We start from the raw sequence: 26,443 nt of genomic DNA, 5'->3' as shown, positions 1-26,443 counted from the left end.
ATTAATTTATATATATATTTTTAAAATTTTAAATTCAGAAAATTTATATAATTTTTTTTACAAAATTGGAAAGATAAATAGGTTTAATGAAATGGTCAAATTTTATTTTAACCCCTGAACTTCATATAAAATTCTAATTATGGATTTTTTTGCAAATCTAAAATAGTTTAAAGGTAAATTTGTAATTTAACCTTTGTATAATTTTTATTATTCAACGACAGAAGAAGGATAATTTTGAAAGAAAAAAAAATTTAAAGGGCATTTTAGTCCAAAACGCTGGTAATCCAATAATACATAAGAGAAGCGGGTAATCACATTCCCGATAATATACCCCAAAAAATCCACTGTTTGTAATAAAAGATTACCGGGAATAAGATTATCGGCCAACCAAACGGGGAAATGAGGATTTCATTTCATTCCCCTGGTAATATCTTATGTTGTGAACCAAACGACCCTTAACGAAAGAGTGTTGCTATCATCTCTGGGATTCAAATAGTAGAACACAACTGTAATAGTGGTCACTATTTTGTGGTAAGGCTATCGTTTGAAATTGATATTTAAAAAATCACGGAGGGTAGTGGAATCACGTCAGTAACGACCAGTTACGCCCGTAATTTAACAGATAATGGTATATAGCATCGATAACGAGATACTATTACTGTTATCTACCGCTACTGTGAAAAAAGGCAAAGCTGAAACCTTACGTGCATCGTCGAGCTTCTCTGTCGATGAAGAAGTTGAGCAGTAACGATGAACTTCCACTTTGTAGAAGATGAAACTTGAAACTTTTTTTTCTTTGTTTCAAAATATGAAAGGTCAGGGGAGGGGAGAGTTGAGAATGTATACCACATAAGTTCCAGGTGGGCCTAGTGAAGAAGCGCCAAGGCTAGGAGCAGGTGCCTCGGTTGATGAAGACGGTGGTCTCAAGGCCACTGGTGATAGCGCCGGAGACTTGGCTTTCGGCTTGCTAGGTGTCGGTGCTGAAACCGTGGCTAGTGGGGATTTGAGAGTGAAAACAGTTTTTTTTTGTTTCAGAAAATGAAAGGTCGGGGAAGGGGAGGGGGTGTTGGCACATTTGGTTTATTTTTTTTTTATTTTTTAAAATAATTTTAAAATATAATTTTAAAGGATATATTAATTTAACATCCCTCCAGCCTTTTAAAATTTATAATTTAATTCATAGTTTAAAATGTAAACTTTAATTTTTATTTAATTTAGTCCTAATTTCAGTAATATAAATTTCTGCAATTTAAATTTTATATTTTTATTTTAACTATATTTAAATTAGTCATTTTAGGGTAAGTTGTGCGATATTAAAAAAAAATTCACGACTGCTACACCTGCAATGACCGCAATAACATCCGTTATTTTCGCAATGTCATCCGTTATTTCCACAACCGTGAAAAAAACAACGTGACCAGAAACGTTACTGCAAACGCTATTTAAATCCCTAATCATCTCCTCCTTTTCTCACAAATAATCCAAACAAGATTGAGTAGATGGACCAGTGCCATGAGCTACTTAGATCTAAATCAGCTAGGCAACAAAGCTTAACCGCTGCTGCTCAGCTCATTGGTTCTCCTTTTCCTTATTCCCCAAAGTGCATGGATTTAGTTCTTCAACAACAACAACAACAACAAAATGATACTCGGAGGTTCTTAGTAACTAGTCCCTTCCTGTTCTTAATCCTTTGGTGTAACTCTATATAGCAAAGCTCAAAATTTTCATTTTTGGTTTCAAACTATAGGGTTGCAGACTTGCAGCTGCTGCTTTGATGATGCGTGCTGATATGAACAAGTTCAACTCTTTCGGGCAGGAATGGTTAACCCTGCATCAAGGCAGATTTTTCCAGCTGATAGCACCTTCAGAGAGGAGGATGTGTCGAATTATTTCAGTTTTTTTTAGTATGATGTACTTCATTAGATTGTAAAGAACGCACTTAATTGCTAAAGCTATATTGTGTTTCTCCATGAAGTATTTATAGACCTGTTCAAGATGTGAGGATACCATACCAGCAAAAGAGAATGTTTGGCTTTAATACTTTTGTTACAAGGAGAATAGGAAAATCCAAGACAAGTACTGGCAATTTCCTTGAAATATTTGAGAATCCTTATTTTCCAACGGTTTGCCTACTTGATCTTTGATCTTTTAATGCTCTTTGTTATCTTGCAGGAAGCAACAAACAGAAAGAGGAGAGTTCTCTCCTTGTGGAACCCCCACTGGCATTAATTTGCAGCAAGCCCTTGAGCTTCAGAATAGAAGGTTAATCGATCTGCAACTCCTCGATGTTGAGAAGCATCGACATTAGAGGGGCTCTCCTAGTGGAAGTCCCATTCCATCACCTGATCGGTCACCAACCTTTGCAGTCAAGAAGCTCTGCGGGGTACCCTGCATTCAGTTACTGCAATCGCTCATAATCTAGTAGTCTCATCGGCTTAGGTCATATGAACATCATTTTATACTGGAATGAGTAACCGATTCACAATACTCCATCGCAGGAATTGTTCTAGCTCAATGCCAGCTATATTGGTCACTGCTGCCCAGAAACAAACAGCCAGTACTGCTAGTTCTGCTGGTAAAGAATCGGTCGGTACTGAAGAGAATGGTAGTTCATCTGTATGATCTACCAGAAAGGTAATCATGTAGTTCATCTGTATGATCTACCAGAAAGGTAATCATGTAGTTCATCTGTATGATCTTTAAGGTTTGATATCCTCTCCAGGAGTTGTAAAATATTGTATCTTTCGTAATTAATTGCATAGTGGAGCACAGCCTTCCTGATAGTCCTTTTGCATCACCGGCGAAAGCCTCCGGGGATAACTCGGCTTTCCCCAATGCCGATATAGAGAAGGATTTCTCCGTCTTAGCTTCTTCTGCTAACAATGATCGGATTCACTCAACCTTAATTCCTGCAAATAATGCATTAGACGTGGCATCCATAAACTCCTTCAACTGCCAACACCCCAGATAGGGTCATTTGTTAGTCGGTGAACACCTCTGATCGGTTTAATAACACTATCATTACAGTTATAAACAGATTTATAAGGTTGGAAATACCGTAAATGAGAATGATTTGTGCCCCTGAATTCAGGTTTTTCGTCCGGACATGGGATCATCTGTAATTTGAGTTTGAACCACACAGTCAAATGTGTAGTTGTAATTTCTGCCCCATAGCTGGTTTATTAGGGTAAATAATTGTACAGCTTTTAGTATATAAGCAGGGGAACAAAGACACAAGTACAAGAAATTGTCTTTATGTTAGAATCTGTCCTGCAAAAAGCAAAAGCAAGGAGTTGGATTTAGAATTTATAGATATTGCCATTGATTGAGGAGGAACAGGAAATGCCAAACGACAAATGATGCTGGTGGCCGACAGTAGAAATGGGTCCTTGCCACCACAACAATGGCAGTGCCCCCATGTGACCGAGACTGAGCGATCATTCATACATCCTGTTGTATTAGGCTTGGTTACTCCATTGGTTCAGTTAATGATCAAATTAGATTATCTAAAATCGAATTAATCAAACTCTGTAAACATTTAACCATTAATCAAATTGATTTTTTACCCCAGAAGTCATGGAGGTAGCCATATTTCTCACTTGGAAAAGTATGCAGTGCAGTACTTGGTTGGATAATTAGCTGTGATATTATTGACCTTTCTGGTTTAAGAAAAAAATTCAAGCCTATACATTGTACTTACAATAATTGAGAGGCATTTACTACTATATGCAGCTAAAACATTTACCTACATGCTGCAGGTATTTCTCTACATGTTATTGTGAGTAAGGTATTGCCTTTTGAAATATTCTTTGCCAGGAGCAAGCATTGGCAAGGGACCGTAACTCGATTTTCTCGGCGCAAAAACTTTCCATCGTGAACTGAAATGAGCTTTCCACTCTCCATGTTTTGAATAATGCGGCGAGTATTGCTTTTACGTCGACACGAACTGTCTCGCAGAATTCTAAATTTCTTTTGTTCTGAATTAGTATGTGGTCTAAGCCATCACTTCATGTTGAAGAATGTACAGCAGAAGAAAGAAATGCCACTAAATAGAAAACATTTTCTTCTGGTTTTACAACTGAAATTCTATTGTCCCTCCTATAAGCAACATTAAGTCATTAATTAACACTATGACCAATCAAAGAAACTCATTAATGTTAAGAGATTTTTTTTTTTTTGAAAAATGAAAGTTTACTTCGATTTATTAACATGGTAGATGAGAATGGGGCCATTGCTTGTATCAGTAAGGATATTGCCACTGACATGTTGAGCAAATATTTGGATTTTACTGATTGGGATGAGCAGATTAAGCCATGGATGTGGAACTTCTGATAAACCTTTCGACCTTATTTTGATCTCAGAAATGTGAACTCGGTCTAGAAAATGTAGTGAACTTGTGATAGAAAAAGTGTTAACGGAACATGGTTTAACTGAGATAATGAAGTCTTAATTTCCTGCATAGTGAAAACAAACATAAGTGCTTCCGTTGATGTTACAGCATCTATCTTTTCTCGGTTGAAGTAATATGCCAATTCTGAGCAGAAAAAAGTTCTTCCATCTGACTCGAATTTGCTGGCTTGAACTGGATCTTGTGGTGATTGAATGAGGATATCCAATTATTTAAGAGACCTGTTCTGTTTATTATTACAAACCCTCTAATGTAATCAAACGTGCTTTCTCGGGATATTAACTTCCCTTGTTCCTTGGCAAATGTGGCAAAATCTGTGTACAACACTCAAATCCATTTTCACCTGTTAATGAAGGAGAATAGTCACAACATTTGTAATTTCAACTAAACTAAGACCTTGTAGTTTAACGCTTGCCATTTTTAACATTTCCGGTGCTGGTTCCGGTGATATTCTAGCCCGTGTGATACCAAACTGACCGAATCCTCCAAGAATGCTGTAAAAGAGATAAGTGTTTTGTTTCTCTGAGCAGTGAACCACTTCTTTCCCTGCATTCATTCATGTATCCGGAGGAACTTGTATGAAGTTCAAACTTGGCACCCAGCTTGTCGATATCTACAACTTTGTGCTCAATAATTATATCTTGAATATGAACACCTTTATATACATCTCAAATTAACCATGATATCTCCCATATTCATTTATAGTTTGGAAAACCACGATATCACCAGGGTTTCAAATAGCGGTAGCACATGCAAAATAGCGGTTGCGCTGCCTTTAGATATACCCACTATACCTGCAATAACGCCCGCTATGGCCGCACTCACGGTTTGAATCCCTGGATATCACCCTTACAAAATAACAAGAGAGGTATTTCAAGTCTTAAACCATTTCTCTGGACCCAAAAAAGTTTCCAAATCGCTTAAAAGAAAATCAACAAAAACTTCAGAGGAAGCCTTCAGTGAAATATCAGAGCCAAGTTTCCATCCTGGGATCTGTGAGTTATGGGCCCACCACGCTTCCGCTGCGCCACTTTGATTGTTGAAGCCTGTTAAATTTTAAACTGACCACCTGGTTAACACGCATGCTAACATTCAGTGAATTGTAGTTGCGTATGATCTGTATATTGTTTATTGTTCCTAAATATTTAGGAATATATTTAACATATGCTCATATATATATATTCATTTAATACTTTGAAATAATAATTAAATTAAATATATATCAAATATGGGAACGATATTATGACATTTTTTGTTCTAATAAAGAGTAAACGATAAAAAGAATGACTAGACACCCACTTTATGTATTATCGACGTTACCGCTTCTGGGAGTTTCAGAAATTGTTGCAGTCCGCTTGGGAGCACTGGTGCATGTTTGACTCGATCATCAGCCACCTTATTTATTTCCCTCGATATGTGTTCGAGCATCAGTTTCTAGTTGCGCTTCACTATATCCTTTATCAGCATGGTTAAGGTACGTTTTCCTTTGCATGGGATAACTTTTTGTATCAGTTTGACAGTCTCTTTACTGTCTGACTTTACTATCACTTGCTTTTTTCCGAGTTTCCAAGCTCATCGGTGACTTTCGTAATTACCCCACTGTTTAGCCTCAAGGATGGAGCAAATCGTAATGTTTCTTGTGAACCCTATTCTCCAGTTGCCTTTATAGTCACGTATTGCTCCCCCACATGTTGCTTCGCCAGTCAGGGGTTGTCGTGCTGGTATGGGATTATGACATTGATCCTCTAAATATATATTTATGCTGAACACATATTTTAAATGGATGTTTGTAATTATACATTATACTCAGTTTGAGTAATATGTTCACCGAGAGAATTGAGATTGTCATCTATTGTTCTACAATGAACATATTGTGACAGGTCTTATCTTCTGTATGGCTTAAAATGATAAAATCTTGAAATTCAGAACCAAAAGTTATCGATTCTCATCAAGTTTCTTCTTTAACTATCTCCAAGTCCTCAACGTATTGGACTGTATTAAACAGTTGGCATGCATCTCTCCATTTTTCTTCTCAAATAACCTGTTGGTCAACAATGTATAAGAATCTAAATCAGGCCACGGTGCAATTCCTATAAGATTATCCCATATTTCGATTGGATCCTGCTTCATGAATATCCCTAATAAGATGTTATAAGCATGCAAATTCAACTCACATAATTAGTCTTCATCTTCCTATAGATACAAATTCAAAGCACCTTCGACATCCTTCCTGCCAGTATACGAACCATATTAAAAGGAATTTAGGGAATTAAAGGTTACTTAATCTTGCACGAATACGAACCAAATTATTTCTTGGAGATATAATCTCAGGCACTGCGCATCGGAGCTAATCGATCAAATACCATTACTCTGGGCCCAAAAAAAAAATGACATCGGAGAAAGGAAAATCAACAAAATATTAGAAGAAGCCTTCTATGATATATCAAAGCCAAGTTTCGATCCTGGGACATGTGGGTTATGGGCCCACCACGCTTCCGCTACGCCACTCTGATTGTTGGCTTATTTTCGAGTTTATAAATAAATCATTTCTACTTAATACAAATGCTAGCATTGAATGAATATATAGTTGCGAATGTTTTTTATGGGTTAGAAAAGAATTGGGGGGCCTACATCTGCTATGACCTGTTTTTATGGCTTCTCCATTCTTCTTACATGCTTTCCACTTCATTTTTCGTACACAATTCTTCATTTTAGGCTTGATACTGATATGAACAAATCTGATTCACATGGTACATAGTGTGATGTTAGAGAGGCAGTGGCTGTGAAGAATTTAGCTTGATTCATTCAAAATAAGCTGATAATATATAGGTATTTATGTCTATTCTTGGACTTTATGTTTTATGGTTCATTTTGATTTAGGTGGAAAGCTGATGATGAATCTGCTGCCAATTGAAACAGAATTGAGAGTGAACTTAAAGAATGTGTTTAACATGCAAATAAGTACTTGTTTTAAGCCTGGAGGTGGTCATATTTTCAACATTGATGGAGAAACCAATATAGGATTTATGATAATGCTTTGAGCAGATAATTCAGTTGTATTTTTGTAGAGAACTTTCCGTTTAAAAGATAAGAAAACGAACATCTCTATAACTTGTATTGTGCAGTGACATAGGGTTGTCTCAGCTTCATATGCCTAATACTTCAGTTGTATTTTCCCTTTAAAGGCACTGCACTCTACTTTCCAATTGCCATAAGTAATGTGGTTTGTTTTCATGTGAAGTGATTTGTTGTGGAGCATGGCATGTTTGATTAAGGAAGGATCAACCTTTGTTAGCATGTGGTTTATAGGATTGAAAGATTATGGTATTGCAGCTTAGCTTAGGATGTAGTAAATATTTCAACTTCATTGCCAACACATTATCTTTTTCACACAGGTTAAGTTTGGTGGTTGTGGAGGGTGAATTTGACAAAATCTGTGCAGGTACATTCATGTCCATTGACTTGAAGAATGAAGAAGATCCAACCTGTAAACTTTCTACATCTCCTAACATCCCATCCCACCATTATTACATTCCCTGAATTCATGTACAAGAAAAGAAACCATTTGATCTACTTCTCAATTCTGAATTGCTTTTGCTGATAAAAATTAAAACTTCAGCAGAGGGAAGAAAAACTCCAAAAAGAAAAAAACAGATGAAAATCTTCTTTGATCATATCAGAGCCAGGTTTTGATCCTGGGACCTGTGGGTTATGGGCCCACCATGCTTCTGCTGCGCCACTCTGATTGTTGGCTAGCTTTATAAAGCTTTGCAAAATTTGTTAATGGTTAATACACATTCTAACAATCTAGGACTTGTCATAATTCATAAATGATCAAGATGATTTCTTCCTTCCTTTCTTTTTTCTTCTTCTCAAAGATGAATTGTTTTTGGTGGTGATGTTGCAGGTGGATCAAGTGCCATTAACACTGCCATATTCTTTCTCTCAAATGGGAATGCTTTCTGGGATTATTATGCAGATTTTCTATGGTGTTCTTGGAAGCTGGATAACATAACTAATCAGTATTCTTTATATTGAATATCGAAACAGAAAGGAGAAAGAGGATGTCAGCTTCAAGAACCATGTTATACATGTTAGCTTTTCAAAGATCACCATCTTCAAATTTTATAAAAAAAATGATTTTTTCTATTTTTTCTTATACATATGCAGTGGTTTGAAGTGTTGGATGATCTATTGGGACCTTACTGGAAAGCTATTTGATTGGCTTTTAACTGCAATTTTCTTCTCTTTGGATCTGTTATTCAGCTTCCTGTGCCAGGTCCTATTTTTTTTCTTTAATCAATTCTCAATTTTGATGAACTAATCAGTTGATTTCTGGGGTTTTCTTTCTTTCTTCCCTTGAGTTTATAACAGTAATATATATTACATCAATGATAAGTTAGACAAGAGGATAAGGATTTACATATTTGGAGCTTGCTGTGCCACCACAATGTTCATCCCTTCATTTCACAACTACAGAATCTGGTCTTTTCTGGGCCTTGGAATGACCACATACACTGCATGGTATTTGACGATTGCGGCCATTGTTCATGGGCAGGTAAAAACGACAAACTAATCTTTCCATAGTTTTTGATTTGATCTTCATCTTTTTCTTATTACTTTTTAACTTGTGTTTTTTCTTTTTCTTGCAGGAAGAAGGTGTAACTCACCATGGTCCAACTAAGCTGGTGTTGTATTTCACCGGTGCGACGAACAACCTCTATACTTTTGGGGAACATGACATCACTGTGTGAGTCTTACGTTATAGTTACTATGATTCTGCAGTAAAATACATTTAGAAATAACGTTTTACATTGATTACAGGGAGATTATGCATGCTATGTGGAAGCCTAAACAGAATTCAAGTACATATATCTTTTTGCGACCTCTATGTGTTCATCTGAATGCTCCCATCGGCTTCCGCCATGTACTGGGCTTTTGGTGATCAACTACTTAATCATTCTAATGCCTATTCGATCCTTCCACTTTCTGGGTGGCCGGATGCTGCGGTCATCTTAATGTTAATTCAACTGGTATTTGATGAACCAAATTATTTCTTGGAGATATAGTCTCAGGCACTGCGCATCGGAGCTAATCGATCGAATACCATTACTCTGGGCCCAAAAAATACAACATCGGAGAAAGGAAAATCAACAAAATATTAGAAGAAGCCTTCTCTAATATATCAGAGCCAAGTTTCGATCATGGGACCTGTGGGTTATGGGCCCACCATGCTTCCGCTGCGCCACTCTGATTGTTGGCTTATTTTCGAGTTTATAAATATATCATTTCTACTTAATACAAATGCTAGCATTGAATGAATATATAGTTGCAAATGTTTTTTATGGGTTATAGAAGAATTGTGGGGGGGCTACATCTGCTATGACCTGTTTTTATGGCTTTTCCATTCTTCTTACATGCTTTCCACTTCATTTTTCGCACTCAACTTTCCATTTTAGGCTTGACACTGATATGAACAAATCTGATTCACATGGTACACAGTGTGATGTTAGAGAGGCAGTGGTTGTGAAGAATTTAGACCGTTGTACAAGGGGGGAATCGGTACCCCCTTGGGGGGGATCGGTTCCCTCCGAGCATACTGGAATTCTCGGAGCAAAACTGTTTAGGGGGAATCGGTTCCCCCTATGGGGGGAATCGGTTCCCTCCGAGCATTCTGGAAAATCTCGGGGCCAAAACCATTTAGGGGAATCGGTTCCTCCTATGGGGGGAATCGGTTCCCTCTGAGCAATATGTAATTTTTGGCTTTGAATTGGTTCGAAATACTTTGTAAAATTATTTTGAAATTGTTTTATGATTAAAACTTAATTTTACACTTAAGTAAGGATTAAAAATGATTTTTGAAATATTTGGAGTAATGTTTTGATATTCGAATAGTTATATCGAATATACTTAGAAAATCATTTGGAAAATCTTAAAATCCATTTAACTTAATTTGTTATATCGAAATATCAAAATGTTTCAACAATCTCCCCCTTTTTGATATAACAAAACATTTTAGTAATTTTAAGATTTTTGAAATCAAGTTTTGAAATTACTCCCCCTTACTTTAACACTTCTTCAATTTATTATGTAAAACATTTAACACCTTCAATTTATTATGTAAAACATTTAACACCTATTCTTCTCCCCCTTTTTGTTAAATCAAAAAGACATTGTAAAACAAGGTTTTGAAATCATTTAGCCAATTGATTTATTAATTATAAGCTTAAGCTGCTAAGATCACAATCAAAAGAGAGGTTAGCCATTAGTTTCATAAATCAATATTCATAAATAATATGATATGGTAAAATTGGTCATATTGCTAATGATGATGCAAAAATGAATGAAACATATAAGTTCACACTATTCATAAATCCAAAATCCAACAATCCACAAAATCAAACAATCCAAAATATCAAAAATGTTGAAACAATATTCTTTTAGTTCAAAGTCTTAAAACTAAACACATAATCAAACATCCGGATCGGTAGGAGGAAAACGGGCTCGCATAGCGGCCATCTCGTGTGTGAGTTCATTGATACGAGCGTTGGTTGATTCATTGTTTGCACGCATCTCCCGAAGAATCTCTAATTGTTGAGCTCCCATTGTGGATAAATGAGACTCTATAGAGGTAAAACGCGAGTCCATGGTCGCATATCGAAAATCAAATGTCTCCATAAAAGATTGAAAATATGGAGGCATTTGAGTCGACTGTTGTGCGTGCTCCTCGGGTTGTTCAGGCTCATCTTCAGCTTCATCGATATCCCTCATTAATTGTTCAAACTCGGGATCTTCGTCAGCTTCGGGTGGAGCTTGTGAAGAACTAGCTCCCGGAGTAGAAGATCGAACCCATGCACCGGTTTCCTTATTTTTGACCCATCCCGCTCTTGTTAAAGAAAGAATATTGATTTGTTTCTTAAGAGGAAATGAGGCATCTAGACCAACTCGGAGTTCGGCTTTAGAAAAGAGATTACTAAGGATACAACCGTAAACTAGTGAAGAACAGAGTTTCTTATTTGGCACTAAGTTAACGGTTTCAACGATCTCAGCAAAGATAATCTCGGAAAGGTTTATTTTTATATTGTTTTCAAAACAATGCAACCACCAAAGGTCTAAAGCTCTAAGAGTAGAATAACGGCCCCCGGATGGTCGAAACCACCAAGTGATCATAAGATGAAGAAAACGCTCATGGAGATCTAAAACACTTGCACTATCATTCCGTTTATATCGTGAGCCTAAAACTTGTTTTTCGTTTGATAATCCTTCATTGTCCAAGCCTAAGGCATTGGCTATGTAATCCGGATCAAGATGGAAATATTGACCTAGGAGGTAGGAACGCACTCCTATGGTTTTGGTTTTGTCACGATTTTTGATATAAACGGCATTACAGTAGAAGATACGAACAAGTTGATGATAGACAATGGGTTCAAGTTCGAAAAGTTTATCAAATTTCCATTCGTGCAAGATAGGGAGATATTTAAAGTTAATATCAACCATAGTTTGAAGAGATGGGATACGTTCTTCCCTAATCTTATATGAGTCAAAATATTGGTAAAACCAATAACGATAATCTTTAGGACCCGATTGATTGAAACAAGAATTTTGGATAGTCAAGTTAGGATCAAGATTTGGAATAGGATTTTGAGGAATAGGAGGAGGATTTGGTTGACGACTAGAACGACTAGATGAAGACCTAGGATGTGTAGGATTTGACATGGTGAAGGAAATCAGAATAGATAGAATAACCTGCAATTTTAAAACAAATGTATGCAATTCAATTAATCCCAAAAACTTAATTGAGTCCTCAATATTTCAAGGTTCTCTAAATCAATCCTAATGGGAAAAGCTTTTGAGAAACTTTTGAAAAATATGGTTTTGAGAAACAATATATGTATAGTTTTCATAATAACAACATAATTTAATCAAAACACAATAATTTAAAAATAATTTTTTTTTTAAATTTCGATTTTTTTTTTGAAAATTCTTGTGTTTTTGATGAAATTAGTTGTAACATCTAGTTTCTATTCACTAAACAATCAATGCCCGATCACTATTTCAACCTAGAACTAATTAAAACTAATCCTATGTTCAAAAATAATAAAATAGAGAGTTTAGAAAAATTACCTTGAAAGATGAAGATTGAGGGGATTTAGATGTTGTTTGCACGATTTTAATGATTCCAACAGGTTTAGAAGATGATATTTGATTCGAATTCCGATTAATATCGTTGATTTGAGGCAAGAAAGGAGATTTGAGAGGAGTTGAGAGGGAACGACGGAAGAGAGGGTTTTGAAAATTTGGGGGTTTTGGGTGTTCTGCCCGATTTTAACAGAACCCCAAGGGGGTATTGATTCCCCTGTGGGGGGAATCGGTTCCCCTTCAAAGGGGGAATCGGTTCCCTCAGGGGGGGATCGATTCCCTCTTCACCAAAATGCTAAAATCCGATTTTTTAAGCACAAAATGCTAAATTAATCTTTTCTAGTGGTATTGGCAACTCATATATCAAAAATTAATTATGTTCAAACAATTAAATTAATATTTAATCGATTTTTGAACATAATTTTCACTAAGAATCACAAACTCCCCCTAACTAATAGCAAGAATGCAATCAAAAATTATTATAAGCATTTTTCAAGATTTATTAAAAGTGCTAAAATTATTTTAAACACTAAGTGAAGATAGGTTGGTCAAACCTAATTCTCTCCTAAGTGTCCAAAATCTTTCATTGTCTAAGGGTTTTGTAAAGATATCCGCTAATTGGTGCAAAGTATCAACAAATTCTAGAACTACATCTTCCTTAGTGACATGGTCTCTAATGAAGTGATGTCTTATTTCAATGTGCTTAGTTCTAGAGTGTTGGATGGGATTTTTAGTGAGACAAATAGCACTAGTATTGTCACACTTGATAGAAATGGTACCTACTTCAATTCCATAATCAAAAAGTTGTTGTTTCATCCATAAAACTTGTGCACAGCAACTACCGGCTGAAATGTATTCCGCTTCAGTGGTAGATAATGCAACACAATTTTGTTTCTTTGAAAACCAAGAAATCAACATATTTCCAAGAAATTGACAAGTACTGAGGTGCTTTTCCTATCTAATTTGCATCCTCCGTAATCCGCATCAGAAAAGGCATGCAAGCTAAAGCTAGAGTCTCTAGGATACCAAAGTCCTAAACTAGGAGTGTCCTTAAGGTATCTAAAGATTCTCTTAACAGCTAGTAAATGTGATTCCTTAGGATATGATTGAAATCTAGCACATAAGCAAACACTAAACATAATGTCCGGTCTACTTGCAGTTAGATAAAGCAAAGAGCCAATCATTGACCTATATAATTTAACATCTACACATTTACCTCCTTCATCTAAGTCAAGCTTTGTTGAAGAGCTCATTGGAGTGTTATGAGGTTTCCCATTTTCCAGTCCAAACTTCTTGAGCATATCTTTGACGTACTTAGCTTGATTAATGAAGATGCCATCTTTTCTTTGCTTGATTTGGAGTCCCAAGAAAAATGAGAGCTCTCCCATCACGCTCATCTCAAACTCACTTTGCATTAGCTTAGAAAATTCTTGGCAAAGAACATCATTAGTAGAACCAAATATTATATCATCAACATAAATTTGAACTACTAATAAATCTTTACCTTTTCTCTTTAAAAACAATGTAGTGTCAACCTTTCCTTTTAAAAAATCTTTTTCAATTAAAAAATTTGACAATATTTCATACCAAGCTCTAGGAGCTTGTTTTAAACCATAAAGAGCTTTTGTCAATTTTAAAACATGATCCGGAAAATTTGAATCTTCAAAACCTGGAGGTTGTTCCACGTACACTTCTTCTTTTATAAAACCATTTAAAAATGCACTTTTAACATCCATTTGATATAATTTAAATTCATTGAAACATGCAAATGCCAATAACATTCTAATTGCTTCCATCCTAGCTACGGGAGCGTATGTTTCATCATAGTCTATGCCTTCTTCTTGAGTATAGCCTTGAGCAACAAGTCTAGCCTTGTTCCTCACTATATTACCACTTTCATCAAGTTTATTTCTAAAAACCCATCTAGTACCTACAGTAGATTTATTACTAGGCCTTTCAACTAATGTCCATACTTTACTTCTCTCAAATTGATTTAATTCTTCTTGCATAGCCATAATCTAATGTTCATCTTTTAATGCTTCTTTGATGTTCTTAGGTTCTATGCATGAAATAAATGCAACATAATTACAGATATTTCTAAGAGAAGATCGAGTAGTTACCCCTTTTGATGGATCACCTATAATTTCACCATCCTTGACATAGTTGTACTCTCTTGGAAAAGATACTTCCCTTTCTTCAATGGTTGGATTCTCGAGGGGATCATGAGTTTCTTCATCTTTTGTTTCTTCCTTTGATGATGATTCTTCAACGTCATGTCTAACGTCATTTGCTTGTACAATACCTACATCATCATTAACAGAAGAATCCTTCCTTGAAAGGGGATTATCATCGAAAACAACATGTATAGACTCTTCTACAACTAAAGTTCTTTTATTAAATACACGATAAGCTTTAGAATTTAAGGAATAACCCAGAAAAATTCCTTCATCACTTTTAGCATCAAATTTGCCAAGATTTTCTTTACCGTTGTTTAAAACAAAACATTTACATCCAAAAGGATGAAAATAACTAATGTTAGGCTTTTTATTTTTGAGAATTTCATATGGAGTTTTCTTTAAAATTGGCCTAATCATTACTCTATTTACAACATAACAAGCGGTATTTGTGGCTTCCGCCCAAAAATATTTTGGCAAATTATTTTCACAAAGCATGGTTCTAGCCATTTCTTCTAAAGTTCGATTTTTCCTCTCAACAACTCCATTTTGTTGAGGGGTTCTAGGTGCTGAAAAATTATGGCTAATACCATTAGAATTACAAAACTCAATAAATCCAAGATTTTCAAATTCAGTTCCATGATCACTTCTAACACTAGTGATAGAGTAACCTTTTTCATTTTGGATTATTTTTGAAAATGTGATGAAATTTTCTAATGCTTTATCTTTAGTACTTAAGAATAGAACCCAAGTGTATCTAGAATAGTCATCTACCAAGACAAATGCATATTGTTTTCCTCCCAAGCTAGTAGTTCTAGTTGGTCCAAAAAGATCTAAATGGATCAATTGTAATACTCTGCTAGTTGATACATCATTAATAGATTTAAAAGAAACTCGTTTTTGTTTTCCTTTAGCACAAGCATCACAGATTTTATCATTATCAAATTTAAGCTTAGGCAACCCTCTTACTAAGTCTCCTTGAATTAACCGTTGCAAAACACTCATACTAGCATGACCTAGTCTCCTATGCCATAACCAACTATCATGCTCATCCTTAGCAACTAGGCATAAATTAGTCATATCAATAGAATCTAAATGCACCATGTAAATGTTTCCTATTCTATGACCAACAAGCATAATCCGATTAGATGCAATGTCAATGACTTTACAACCATTAATTTCAAATAAGACATTGAATCCTTTATCGCATAATTGACTAATACTCAATAGATTATGCTTTAATCCATTCACATATAAAACATTCTTAATTTGTATGGAAGAGGTATTACCTATTGTACCAATACCTTCAATGTGACCTTTTGAATTGTCTCCAAAAGTCATTTCTCCTCCATTTTTGGCGTTAAGCTCAATGAACCGGCTTTTGTCTCCGGTCATATGTCTTGAGCATCCACTATCAAGGTACCATGAATTTGAATTTGTTTCCCGTGCCTTGTAGCAATGCTCCTTTCCCTACAAACATAGATTAATTTTTGATTTTTGGTACCCAAATTCTTTTGGGTCCATATTCATTAGTTTCCAAAATCCTAGTCCCCTTAGGTATCCATTTGTGTAGGATATTTTTATCTTTAGTAGTAATGAGTTCTTTAGGAACCCACATACTTCTAATGATTTTTCCATTAGAGGTTCTTTGGGGACCTCTATGATTGTAGTTTCTAAAACTTTTTCTAACAAAGTTGGATTTTGAATTTCCACCTTTTTCAAAATGTTTTGTTCCAACTTTATCAAAAGAAGTTTTAAGATCATCAATTTTCTTTTGATGATCATCATTGATCTTTGAAAGTAAATTTTGCAAATCTAAAATTTTCTTTTCAAACTCTTCTAGTTTGATTTTCAAATCTTTGATTTTACTTTCAAGATCGTTGTTGGTTTTGGATATGAGTTTGTTTTCATTTTTCAATTTTGAAACATCATTTTTATATTTTAAAAACAATTTCTCATAATCCGAAGCCAACCCATTGTACTCCTCAAATAACTCATCATAAGATAAATCATCAAAATCGGATGAGTTAGAGGTTACCTTAGAATCTTCCCCGAATGCCATCAAGCACAAGTTTGCTACTTCTTGTTCCTCTTCATCGGAACCTTCTTCATCGCTCCATGTAGCCACATGAGCCTTGTGCTTATTCTTTGATTGACCATTTTTCTTCAATTGTGGGCAATCATATTTGACATGCCCCGGCTTTTTGCATTCATAGCAAATGATTGGGTCCTTCTCTTTTGGTTTATTTTTGAGGCCTTCGTTTCGTTTGAATTTTCTTCCTTGGTAAGGTCTCATCATTTTTCTGAACCGTTTGGCAAACAATGCCATTTCCTCGTCATCATCATCATTATTAGAATCACTCTCATCTTTTGTGGATTTGAGAGCAACTCCAATATTTTTCTTCTTCTCCTTTTCCTTTGGTGTCTCTTCAACTTTATCAAGGTCCACCTCATCTTCGAGCATCATCTCATGAGTGAGGAGTGAACCGATAAGTTCTTCAAGAGTTAAGGACGATAGGTCCTTAGACTCGATGATTGCCGTCTTCTTTGATTGCCATGATTTTGGGAGGGAGTAGACTAACTTCCTCACAAGCTTTTAATTTGAGATGATCTCTCCATATGATTTGAGACCATTGACAATCGTTGAAAATCTATCCGTCATAGCTTTGATGTCTTCATTTGGTTTCATCCTGAAATTTTCATAGCTATGCGTTAGAATACTAATTTTTGATTTCTTTACCTCATATGTACCTTCATGTGTGACTTGAAACTTGTCCCATATTTCTTTGGCGGTTGTACACGATGAAACTCTTCCGTATTCATCTGGTCCAAGAGCACAAAAAATAATATGGATGGCTTTGGAGTTGAGCTGGAACATTCTTGTCTCTCCTTCACTCCACAACTTTGGATGAGTGATAGGCTTGATGTATCCTTCTTCTACGGCATTCCATGCTCCCATGTCACTTGCTTGAATGAAGTACATCATTCTATTCTTCCAATAGGTGTAATTAGCTCCATTGAAGAAAGGAGGCCTGTTGACGGGCATCGAATCAAGACCGGAGTCGTAATTTGAAGTGGAGGCCATTGATGACTTGGTAATCGATGTAACTCTTCCCGAATCGACTCAAGAGGCGATTAAACCTTCAAATGAGTGAGGCTCTGATACCAATTGTTGAGTTAATCGATTGACGGAATCGACCAAGAGAAGGGTGAATTGGCAATTAAAATTTTTGTGGAAGCTTTTGCAGAAAATTGAAAGTAATTGCACAGCGATTTACAGTGGTTCGACTTTCTCAAATGAAGTCTACTTCCACTACCTTAGCTATCCACACTAAGGATTTTCCAACAAATTCACTAATTTGTTCTTTCTTTTGAGGCCAAAGAGATAACCTTACAATTCCCTCAAGAGTATACCCCAACTCTTGAGAACACTCTTTTTCCCAAAGACAAGATTACAAATTTGCAAACTTACAAGAAAACCTCACAAGGTAAGATGTTTGCACAATTCTAGAACAAAGAAAAGAACACTCAAAGATGAATACAATTGAGCAAAAAAAGTGTTCTTGAAAGCAAAATGAATATTGAATGAAAATAGGCTTGAAATGCTCAAACTTGAGGTTTGATGCTTTCTCTTTGACTCTCTCTTGATTCTAGTTGCTTGATGTTTCTTGTTGTTGATCAATGACTTCTAAGCTTGCTTAAATACACCTTGGATCACTTCTGAACGTTGGGGATGATTAGAGAAGTTATTATAGCCGTTTTAGTGTGAAAATATTTAATAAAACAGCTTGGAGCGTGGGGGGAATCGGTTCCCCCTTGAAGGGAATCGGTTCCTAAGTGTAAAATTCAAATATTTCGACCGTTGTACAAGGGGGGAATCGGTACCCCCTTGGGGGGGATCGGTTCCCTCCGAGCATACTGGAATTCTCGGAGCAAAACTGTTTAGGGGGAATCGGTTCCCCCTATGGGGGGAATCGGTTCCCTCCGAGCATTCTGGAAAATCTCGGGGCCAAAACCATTTAGGAAAATCGGTTCCCTCTGAGCAATCTGTAATTTTTGGCTTTGAATTGGTTCGAAATACTTTGTAAAATTATTTTGAAATTGTTTTATGATTAAAACTTAATTTTACACTTAAGTAAGGATTAAAAATGATTTTTGAAATATTTGGAGTAATGTTTTGATATTCGAATAGTTATATCGAATATACTTAGAAAATCATTTGGAAAATCTTAAAATCCATTTAACTTAATTTGTTATATCGAAATATCAAAATGTTTCAACAGGTTGTCTCAGCTTCATATGCCTAGTACTTCAGTTGTATTTTCCCTTTAAAGGCACTGCACTCTACTTTCCAATTGCCATAAGTAATGTGGTTTGTTTTCATGTGAAGTGATGTGTTGTGGAAAATGGCATGTTTGATGAAGGAAGGATCAACCTTTGTTAGCATGTGGTTTATAAGATTGAAAGATTATGGTAATCCAGCTTAGCTTAGGATGTAGTAAATATTTCAACTTCATTGCCAACACATTATCTTTTCCACACATGTTAAGTTTGGTGGTTGTGGAGGGTGAATTTGACAAAATCTGTGCAGGTACATTCATGTCCATTGACTTGAAGAATGAAGAAGATCCAACCTGTAAACTTTCTACATCTCCTAACATCCCATCCCACCATAATTACATTCCCTGAATTCATGTACAAGAAAAGAAACCATTTGATCTACTTCCCCAATCTGAATTGCTTTTGCTGATAAAAATTAAAACTTCAGCAGAGAGAAGAAAAACTCCAAAAAGAAAAAAAAACAGATGAAAATCTTCTTTGATCATATCAGAGCCAGGTTTCGATCCTGGGATCTGTGGGTTATGGGCCCACCACGCTTCCGCTGCGCCACTCTGATTGTTGGCTAGCTTTATAAAGCTTTGCAAAATTTGTTAATGGTTAATACACATTCTAACAATCTAGGACTTGTCATAATTCATAAATGATCAAGTTGATTTCTTCCTTCATTTCTTTTTTCTTCTTCTTAAAGCTGAATTGTTTTTGGTGGTGATGTTGCAGGTGGATCAAGTGCCATTAACACTGCCATATTCTTTCTCTCAAATGGGAATGCTTTCTGGGATTATTATGCAGATTTTCTATGGTGTTCTTGGAAGCTGGACAACATAACTAATCAGTGTTCTTTATATTGAATATTGAAACAGAAAGGAGAAAGAGGATGTCATCTTCAAGAACCATGTTATACATGTTAGCTTTTCAAAGATCACCATCTTCAAATTTTCTAAAAAAAATGAATAAATTTTTTATTTTTTCTTATACATATGCAGTGGTTTGAAGTGTTGGATGATCTATTGGGACCTTACTGGAAAGCTATTTGATTGGCATTTAACTGCACTTTTCTTCTCTTTGGATCTGTCATTCAGCTTCCTGTGCCAGGTCCTATTTTTTTTCTTTAATCAATTCTCAATTTTGATGAACTAATCAGTTGATTTCTGGGTTTTTCTTTCTTTCTTCCCTTGAGTTTATTACAGTAATATATATTACATAAATGATAAGTTAGACAAGAGGACAAGGATTTACATCTTTGGAGCTTGCTGTGCCACCACAGTATTCATCCCTTCATTTCACAAGTATAGAATCTGGTCTTTTCTGGGCCTTGGAATGACCACATACACTGCCTGGTATTTGACGATTGCGGCCCTTGTTCATGGGCAGGTAAAAACGACAAACTAATCTTTCCATAGTTTTTGATTTGATCTTCATCTTTTTCTTATTACTTTTTAACTTGTGTTTTTTATTTGTCTTGCAGGAAGAAGGTGTAACTCACGATGGTCCAACTAAGCTGGTGTTGTATTTCACCGGTGCGACGAACAACCTCTATACTTTCGGGGAACATGACATCACTGTGTGAGTCTTACGTTATAGTTACTATGATTCTGCAGTAAAATAAATTTAGAAATAACGTTTTACATTGATTACAGCGAGATTATGCATGCTATGTGGAAGCCTAAAAAGAATTCAAGTACATATATCTATTTGCGACCTCTATGTGTTCATCTGAATGCTCCCATCGGCTTCCGCCATGTACTGGGCTTTTGGTGATCAACTACTTAATCATTCTAATGCCTATTCGATCCTTCCGCTTTCTGGGTGGCCGGATGCTGCGGTCATCTTAATGTTAATTCAACTGGTATTTGGTGAACCAAATTATTTCTTGGAGATATAGTCTCAGGCACTGCGCATCGGAGCTAATCGATCGAATACCATTACTCTGGGCCCAAAAAAATACAACATCGGAGAAAGGAAAATCAACAAAATATTAGAGGAAGCCTTCTCTAATATATCAGAGCCAAGTTTCGATCATGGGACCTGTGGGTTATGGGCCCACCATGCTTCCGCTACGCCACTCTGATTGTTGGCTTATTTTCGAGTTTATAAATATATCATTTCTACTTAATACAAATGCTAGCATTGAATGAATATATAGTTGCGAATGTTTGTTACGGGTTATAGAAGAATTGGGGGGGGGCTACATCCACTATGACCTGTTTTTATGGCTTCTCCATTCTTCTTACATGCTTTCCACTTCATTTTTCACACTCAACTTTCCATTTTATGCTTGACACTTATATGAACAAATCTGATTCACATGGTACCTAGTGTGATGTTAGAGAGGCAGTGGTTGTGAAGAATTTAGTTTGATGTATTCAAAAGAAGCTGATGATATATAGGTATTTATGTCTATTCTTTGACTTTATGTTTTATGGTTCATTTTTATTTAGGTGGAAAGCTGATGATGAATCTGCTGCCAATTGAAACAGAATTGAGAGTGAACTTAAAGAATGTGTTTAACATGCAAATAAGTACTTGTTTTAAGCCTGGAGGTGGTCATATTTTCAATATTGATGGAGAAACCAATATAGGATTTGTGATAATGCTTTGAGCAGATAATTCAGTTGTATTTTTGTGGAGAACTTTTCGTTTAAAAGATAAGAAAACGAATATCTCTATAACTTGCATTGTGCAGTGACATAGGGTTGTCTCAGCTTCATATGCCTAGTACTTCAGTTGTGTTTTCCCTTTAAAGTCACTGCACTCTATTTTCCAATTGCCATAAGTAATGTGGTTTGTTTTCATGTGAAGTGATGTGTTGTAGAAAATGGCATGTTTGATGAAGGAAGGATCAACCTTTGTTAGCATGTGGTTTATAGGATTGAAAGATTATGGTATTCCAGCTTAGCTTAGGATGTAGTAAATATTTCAACTTCATTGCCAACACATTATCTTTTCCACACAGGTTAAGTTTGGTGGTTGTGGAGGGTGAATTTTTACAAAATCTGTGCAGGTACATTCATGTCCATTGACTTGAAGAATGAAGAAGATCCAACCTGTAAACTTTCTACATCTCCTAACATCCCATCCCACCATAATTACATTCCCTGAATTCATGTACAAGAAAAGAAACCATTTGATCTACTTCTCCAATCTGAATTGCTTTTGCTGATAAAAATTAAAACTTCAGCAGAGAGAAGAAAAACTCCAAAAAGAAAAAAAAACAGATGAAAATCTTCTTTGATCATATCAGAGCCAGGTTTTGATCTTGGGACCTGTGGGTTTTGGGCCCACCACGCTTCCGCTGTGCCAATCTGATTGTTGGCTAGCTTTATGAAGCTTTGCAAAATTTGTTAATGGTTAATACACATTCTAACAATCTAGTACTTGTCATAATTCATAAATGATCAAGATGATTTCTTCCTTCCTTTCTTTTTTCTTCTTCTTTAAGCTGAATTGTTTTTGGTGGTGATGTTGCAGGTGGATCAAGTGCCATTAACACTGCCATATTCTTTCTCTCACATGGTAATGCTTTCTGGGATTATTATGCAGATTTTCTATGGTGTTCTTGGAAGCTGGACAACATAACTAATCAGTGTTCTTTATATTAATTATCGAAATAGAAAGGAGAAAGAGGATTTCAGCTTCAAGAACCATGTTATACATGTTAGCTTTTCAAAGATCACCATCTTCAAATTTTCTAAAAAAAATGAATACATTTTTTATTTTTTCTTATACATATGCAGTGTTTTGAAGTGTTGGATGATCTATTGGGACCTTACTGGAAAGCTATTTGATTGGTTTTTAACTGCACTTTTCTTCTCTTTGGATCTGTCATTCAGCTTCCTGTGCCAGGTCCCATTTTTTTCTTTAATCAATTCTCAATTTTGATGAACTAATCAATTGATTTCTGGGTTTTTCTTTCTTTATTCCCTTGAGTTTATTACAGTAATATATATTACATAAATGATAAGTTAGACAAGAGGAAAAGGATTTATATCGTTGGAGTTTGCTGTGCCACCACAGTGTTCACCCCTTCATTTCACAACTACAGAATCTGGTCTTTTCTAGGCCTTGGAATGACGACATACATTGCCTGGTATTTGACGATTGCGGCCCTTGTTCATGGGCAGGTAAAACCGACAAACTAATCTTTCCATAGTTTTTGATTTGATCTTCATCTTTTTCTTATTACTTTTTAACTTGTGTTTTTTCTTTGTCTTGCGGGAAGAAGGTGTAACTCACCATGGTCCAACTAAGCTGGTGTTGTATTTCACCGGTGCGATGAACAACCTCTATATTTTCGGGGAACATGACGTCACTGTGTGAGTCTTACGTTATAGTTACTATGATTCTGCAGTAAAATACATTTAGAAATAACGTTTTACATTGATTACAGCGAGATTATGCATGCTATGTGGAAGCCTAAAAAGAATTCAAGTACATATATCTATTTGCGACCTCTATGTGTTCATCTGAATGCTCCCATCGGCTTCCGCCATGTACTGGGCTTTTGGTGATCAACTACTTAATCATTCTAATGCCTATTCGATCCTTCCGCTTTCTGGGTGGCCGGATGCTGCGGTCATCTTAATGTTAATTCAACTGGTATTTGGTGAACCAAATTATTTCTTGGAGATATAGTCTCAGGCACTGCGCATCGGAGATAATCGATCGAATACCATTACTCTTGGCCCAAAAAAAAACAACATCGGAGAAAGGAAAATCAACAAAATATTAGAGGAAGCCTTCTCTAATATATCAGAGCCAAGTTTCGATCATGGGACCTGTGGGTTATGGGCCCACCATGCTTCCGCTACGCCACTCTGATTGATGGCTTATTTTCGAGTTTATAAATATATCATTTCTACTTAATACAAATACTAGCATTGAATGAATATATAGTTGCGAATGTTTTCTACAAAATATATCATGTTTTTTACAGGCCACTCTGACCTGTTTTTATGGCTTCTCCATTCTTCTTACATGCTTTCCACTTCATTTTTCACACTCAACTTTCCATTTTATGCTTGACACTTATATGAACAAATCTGACTCACATGGTACACAGTGTGATGTTAGAGAGGCAGTGGTTGTGAAGAATTTAGTTTGATGTATTCAAAAGAAGCTGATGATATATAGGTATTTATGTCTATTCTTTGACTTTATGTTTTATGGTTCATTTTTATTTAGGTGGAAAGCTGATGATGAATCTGCTGCCAATTAAAACAGAATTGAGAGTGAACTTAAAGAATGTGTTTAACATGCAAATAAGTACTTGTTTTAAGCCTGGAGGTGGTCATATTTTCAATATTGATGGAGAAACCAATATAGGATTTGTGATAATGCTTTGAGTAGATAATTCAGTTGTATTTTTGTGGAGAACTTTTCGTTTAAAAGATAAGAAAACGAATATCTCTATAACTTGCATTGTGCAGTGACATAGGGTTGTCTCAGCTTCATATGCCTAGTACTTCAGTTGTGTTTTCCCTTTTAAGGCACTGCACTCTATTTTCCAATTGCCATAAGTAATGTGGTTTGTTTTCATGTGAAGTGATATGTTGTGGAGAATGGCATGTTTGATGAAGGAAGGATCAACCTTTGTTAGCATGTGGTTTATAGGATTGAAAGATTATGGTATTCCAGCTTAGCTTAGGATGTAGTAAATATTTCAACTTCATTGCCAACACATTATCTTTTCCACACAGGTTAAGTTTGGTGGTTGTGGAGGGTGAATTTGACAAAATCTGTGCAGGTACATTCATGTCCATTGACTTGAAGAATGAAGAAGGTCCAACCTGTAAACTTTCTACATCTCCTAACATCCCATCCCACCATAATTACATTCCCTGAATTCATGTACAAGAAAAGAAACCATTTGATCTACTTCTCCAATCTGAATTGCTTTTGCTGATAAAAATTAAATCTTCAGCAGAGAGAAGAAAAACTCCAAAAAAGAAAAAAAAAACAGATGAAAATCTTCTTTGATCATATCAGAGCCAGGTTTCGATCTTGGGACCTGTGGGTTATGGGCCCACCACACTTCCGCTGCGCCAATCTGATTGTTGGCTAGCTTTATGAAGCTTTGCAAAATTTGTTAATGGTTAATACACATTCTAACAATCTAGTACTTGTCATAATTCATAAATGATCAAGTTGATTTCTTCCTTCCTTTCTTTTTTCTTCTTCTTTAAGCTGAATTGTTTTTGGTGGTGATGTTGCAGGTGGATCAAGTGCCATTAACACTGCCATATTCTTTCTCTCACATGGGAATGCTTTATGGGATTATTATGCAGATTTTCTATGGTGTTCTTGGAAGCTGGACAACATAACTAATCAGTGTTCTTTATATTGAATATCGAAATAGAAAGGAGAAAGAGGATTTCAGCTTCAAGAACCATGTTATACATGTTAGCTTTTCAAAGATCACCATCTTCAAATTTTCTAAAAAAAATGAATACATTTTTTTATTTTTTCTTATACATATGCAGTGTTTTGAAGTGTTGGATGATCTATTGGGACCTTACTGGAAAGCTATTTGATTGGTTTTTAACTGCACTTTTCTTCTCTTTGGATCTGTCATTCAGCTTCCTGTGCCAGGTCCCATTTTTTTCTTTAATCAATTCTCAATTTTGATGAACTAATCAATTGATTTCTGGGTTTTTCTTTCTTTCTTCCCTTGAGTTTATTACAGTAATATATATTACATAAATGATAAGTTAGACAAGAGGAAAAGGATTTACATCTTTGGAGCTTGTTGTGCCACCACAGTGTTCATCCCTTCATTTCACAACTACAGAATCTGGTCTTTTCTAGGCCTTGGAATGACGACATACATTGCCTGGTATTTGACGATTGCGGCCCTTGTTCATGGGCAGGTAAAAACGACAAACTAATCTTTCCATAGTTTTTGATTTGATCTTCATCTTTTTCTTATTACTTTTTAACTTGTGTTTTTTCTTTGTCTTGCAGGAAGAAGGTGTAACTCACCATGGTCCAACTAAGCTGGTGTTGTATTTCACCGGTGCGACGAACAACCTCTATACTTTCGGGGAACATGACGTCACTATGTGAGTCTTACGTTATAGTTACTATGATTCTGCAGTAAAATACATTTAGAAATAACGTTTTACATTGATTACAGGGAGATTATGCATGCTATGTGGAAGCCTAAAAAGCATTCAAGTACATATATCTTTTTGCGACCTCTATGTGTTCATATGAATGCTCCCATCGGCTTCCGCCATGTACTGGGCTTTTGGTGATCAACTACTTAATCATTCTAATGCCTATTCGACCCTTCCGCTTTCTGGGTGGTCGGATGCTGCGGTCATCTTAATGTTAATTCAACTGGTATTTGATGAACCAAATTATTTCTTGGATATATAGTCTC

General features: G+C 35.8%; 1 protein-coding gene, 1 non-coding gene and 4 pseudogenes across 2 annotated transcripts; 4 read left to right on the top strand and 2 right to left on the bottom strand.

The window, feature by feature from the left end:
* Window positions 1-1,492: 1,492 nt before the first annotated feature.
* On the top strand, window positions 1,493-2,622 carry LOC120151374 (zinc finger CCCH domain-containing protein 23-like). Its single transcript, XM_039163854.1, has 4 exons — window positions 1,493-1,654; window positions 1,748-1,895; window positions 1,976-2,076; window positions 2,173-2,622. Exons 2-4 carry the CDS (start codon window positions 1,819-1,821, stop codon window positions 2,265-2,267), a joined length of 273 nt encoding a protein of 90 aa, XP_039019785.1. The 5' UTR covers window positions 1,493-1,654; window positions 1,748-1,818; the 3' UTR covers window positions 2,268-2,622.
* Window positions 2,623-3,711: 1,089 nt separating this feature from the next.
* LOC120151350 lies at window positions 3,712-4,964 on the bottom strand (annotated as a pseudogene).
* Window positions 4,965-8,318: 3,354 nt separating this feature from the next.
* LOC120151349 lies at window positions 8,319-9,477 on the top strand (annotated as a pseudogene).
* Window positions 9,478-19,546: 10,069 nt separating this feature from the next.
* Window positions 19,547-19,618, bottom strand: TRNAM-CAU. Its single transcript has one exon. It is a non-coding gene; the product is annotated as a tRNA-Met (tRNA).
* Window positions 19,619-19,791: 173 nt separating this feature from the next.
* LOC120151348 lies at window positions 19,792-20,944 on the top strand (annotated as a pseudogene).
* A 136-nt stretch (window positions 20,945-21,080) lies between these two features.
* On the top strand, window positions 21,081-26,439 carry LOC120151347 (annotated as a pseudogene).
* The last annotated feature ends 4 nt before the right edge of the window (window positions 26,440-26,443 follow it).

Source organism: Hibiscus syriacus, unplaced genomic scaffold, assembly GCF_006381635.1.
Source record: "Hibiscus syriacus cultivar Baekdansim isolate YM2019G1 unplaced genomic scaffold, ASM638163v2 tig00111053_pilon, whole genome shotgun sequence".
NCBI classification, from domain to species: Eukaryota; Viridiplantae; Streptophyta; class Magnoliopsida; order Malvales; family Malvaceae; genus Hibiscus; species Hibiscus syriacus.
Note: the sequence above shows the minus strand (reverse complement) of the source record. Positions and strands in the feature narration are given on the sequence as shown.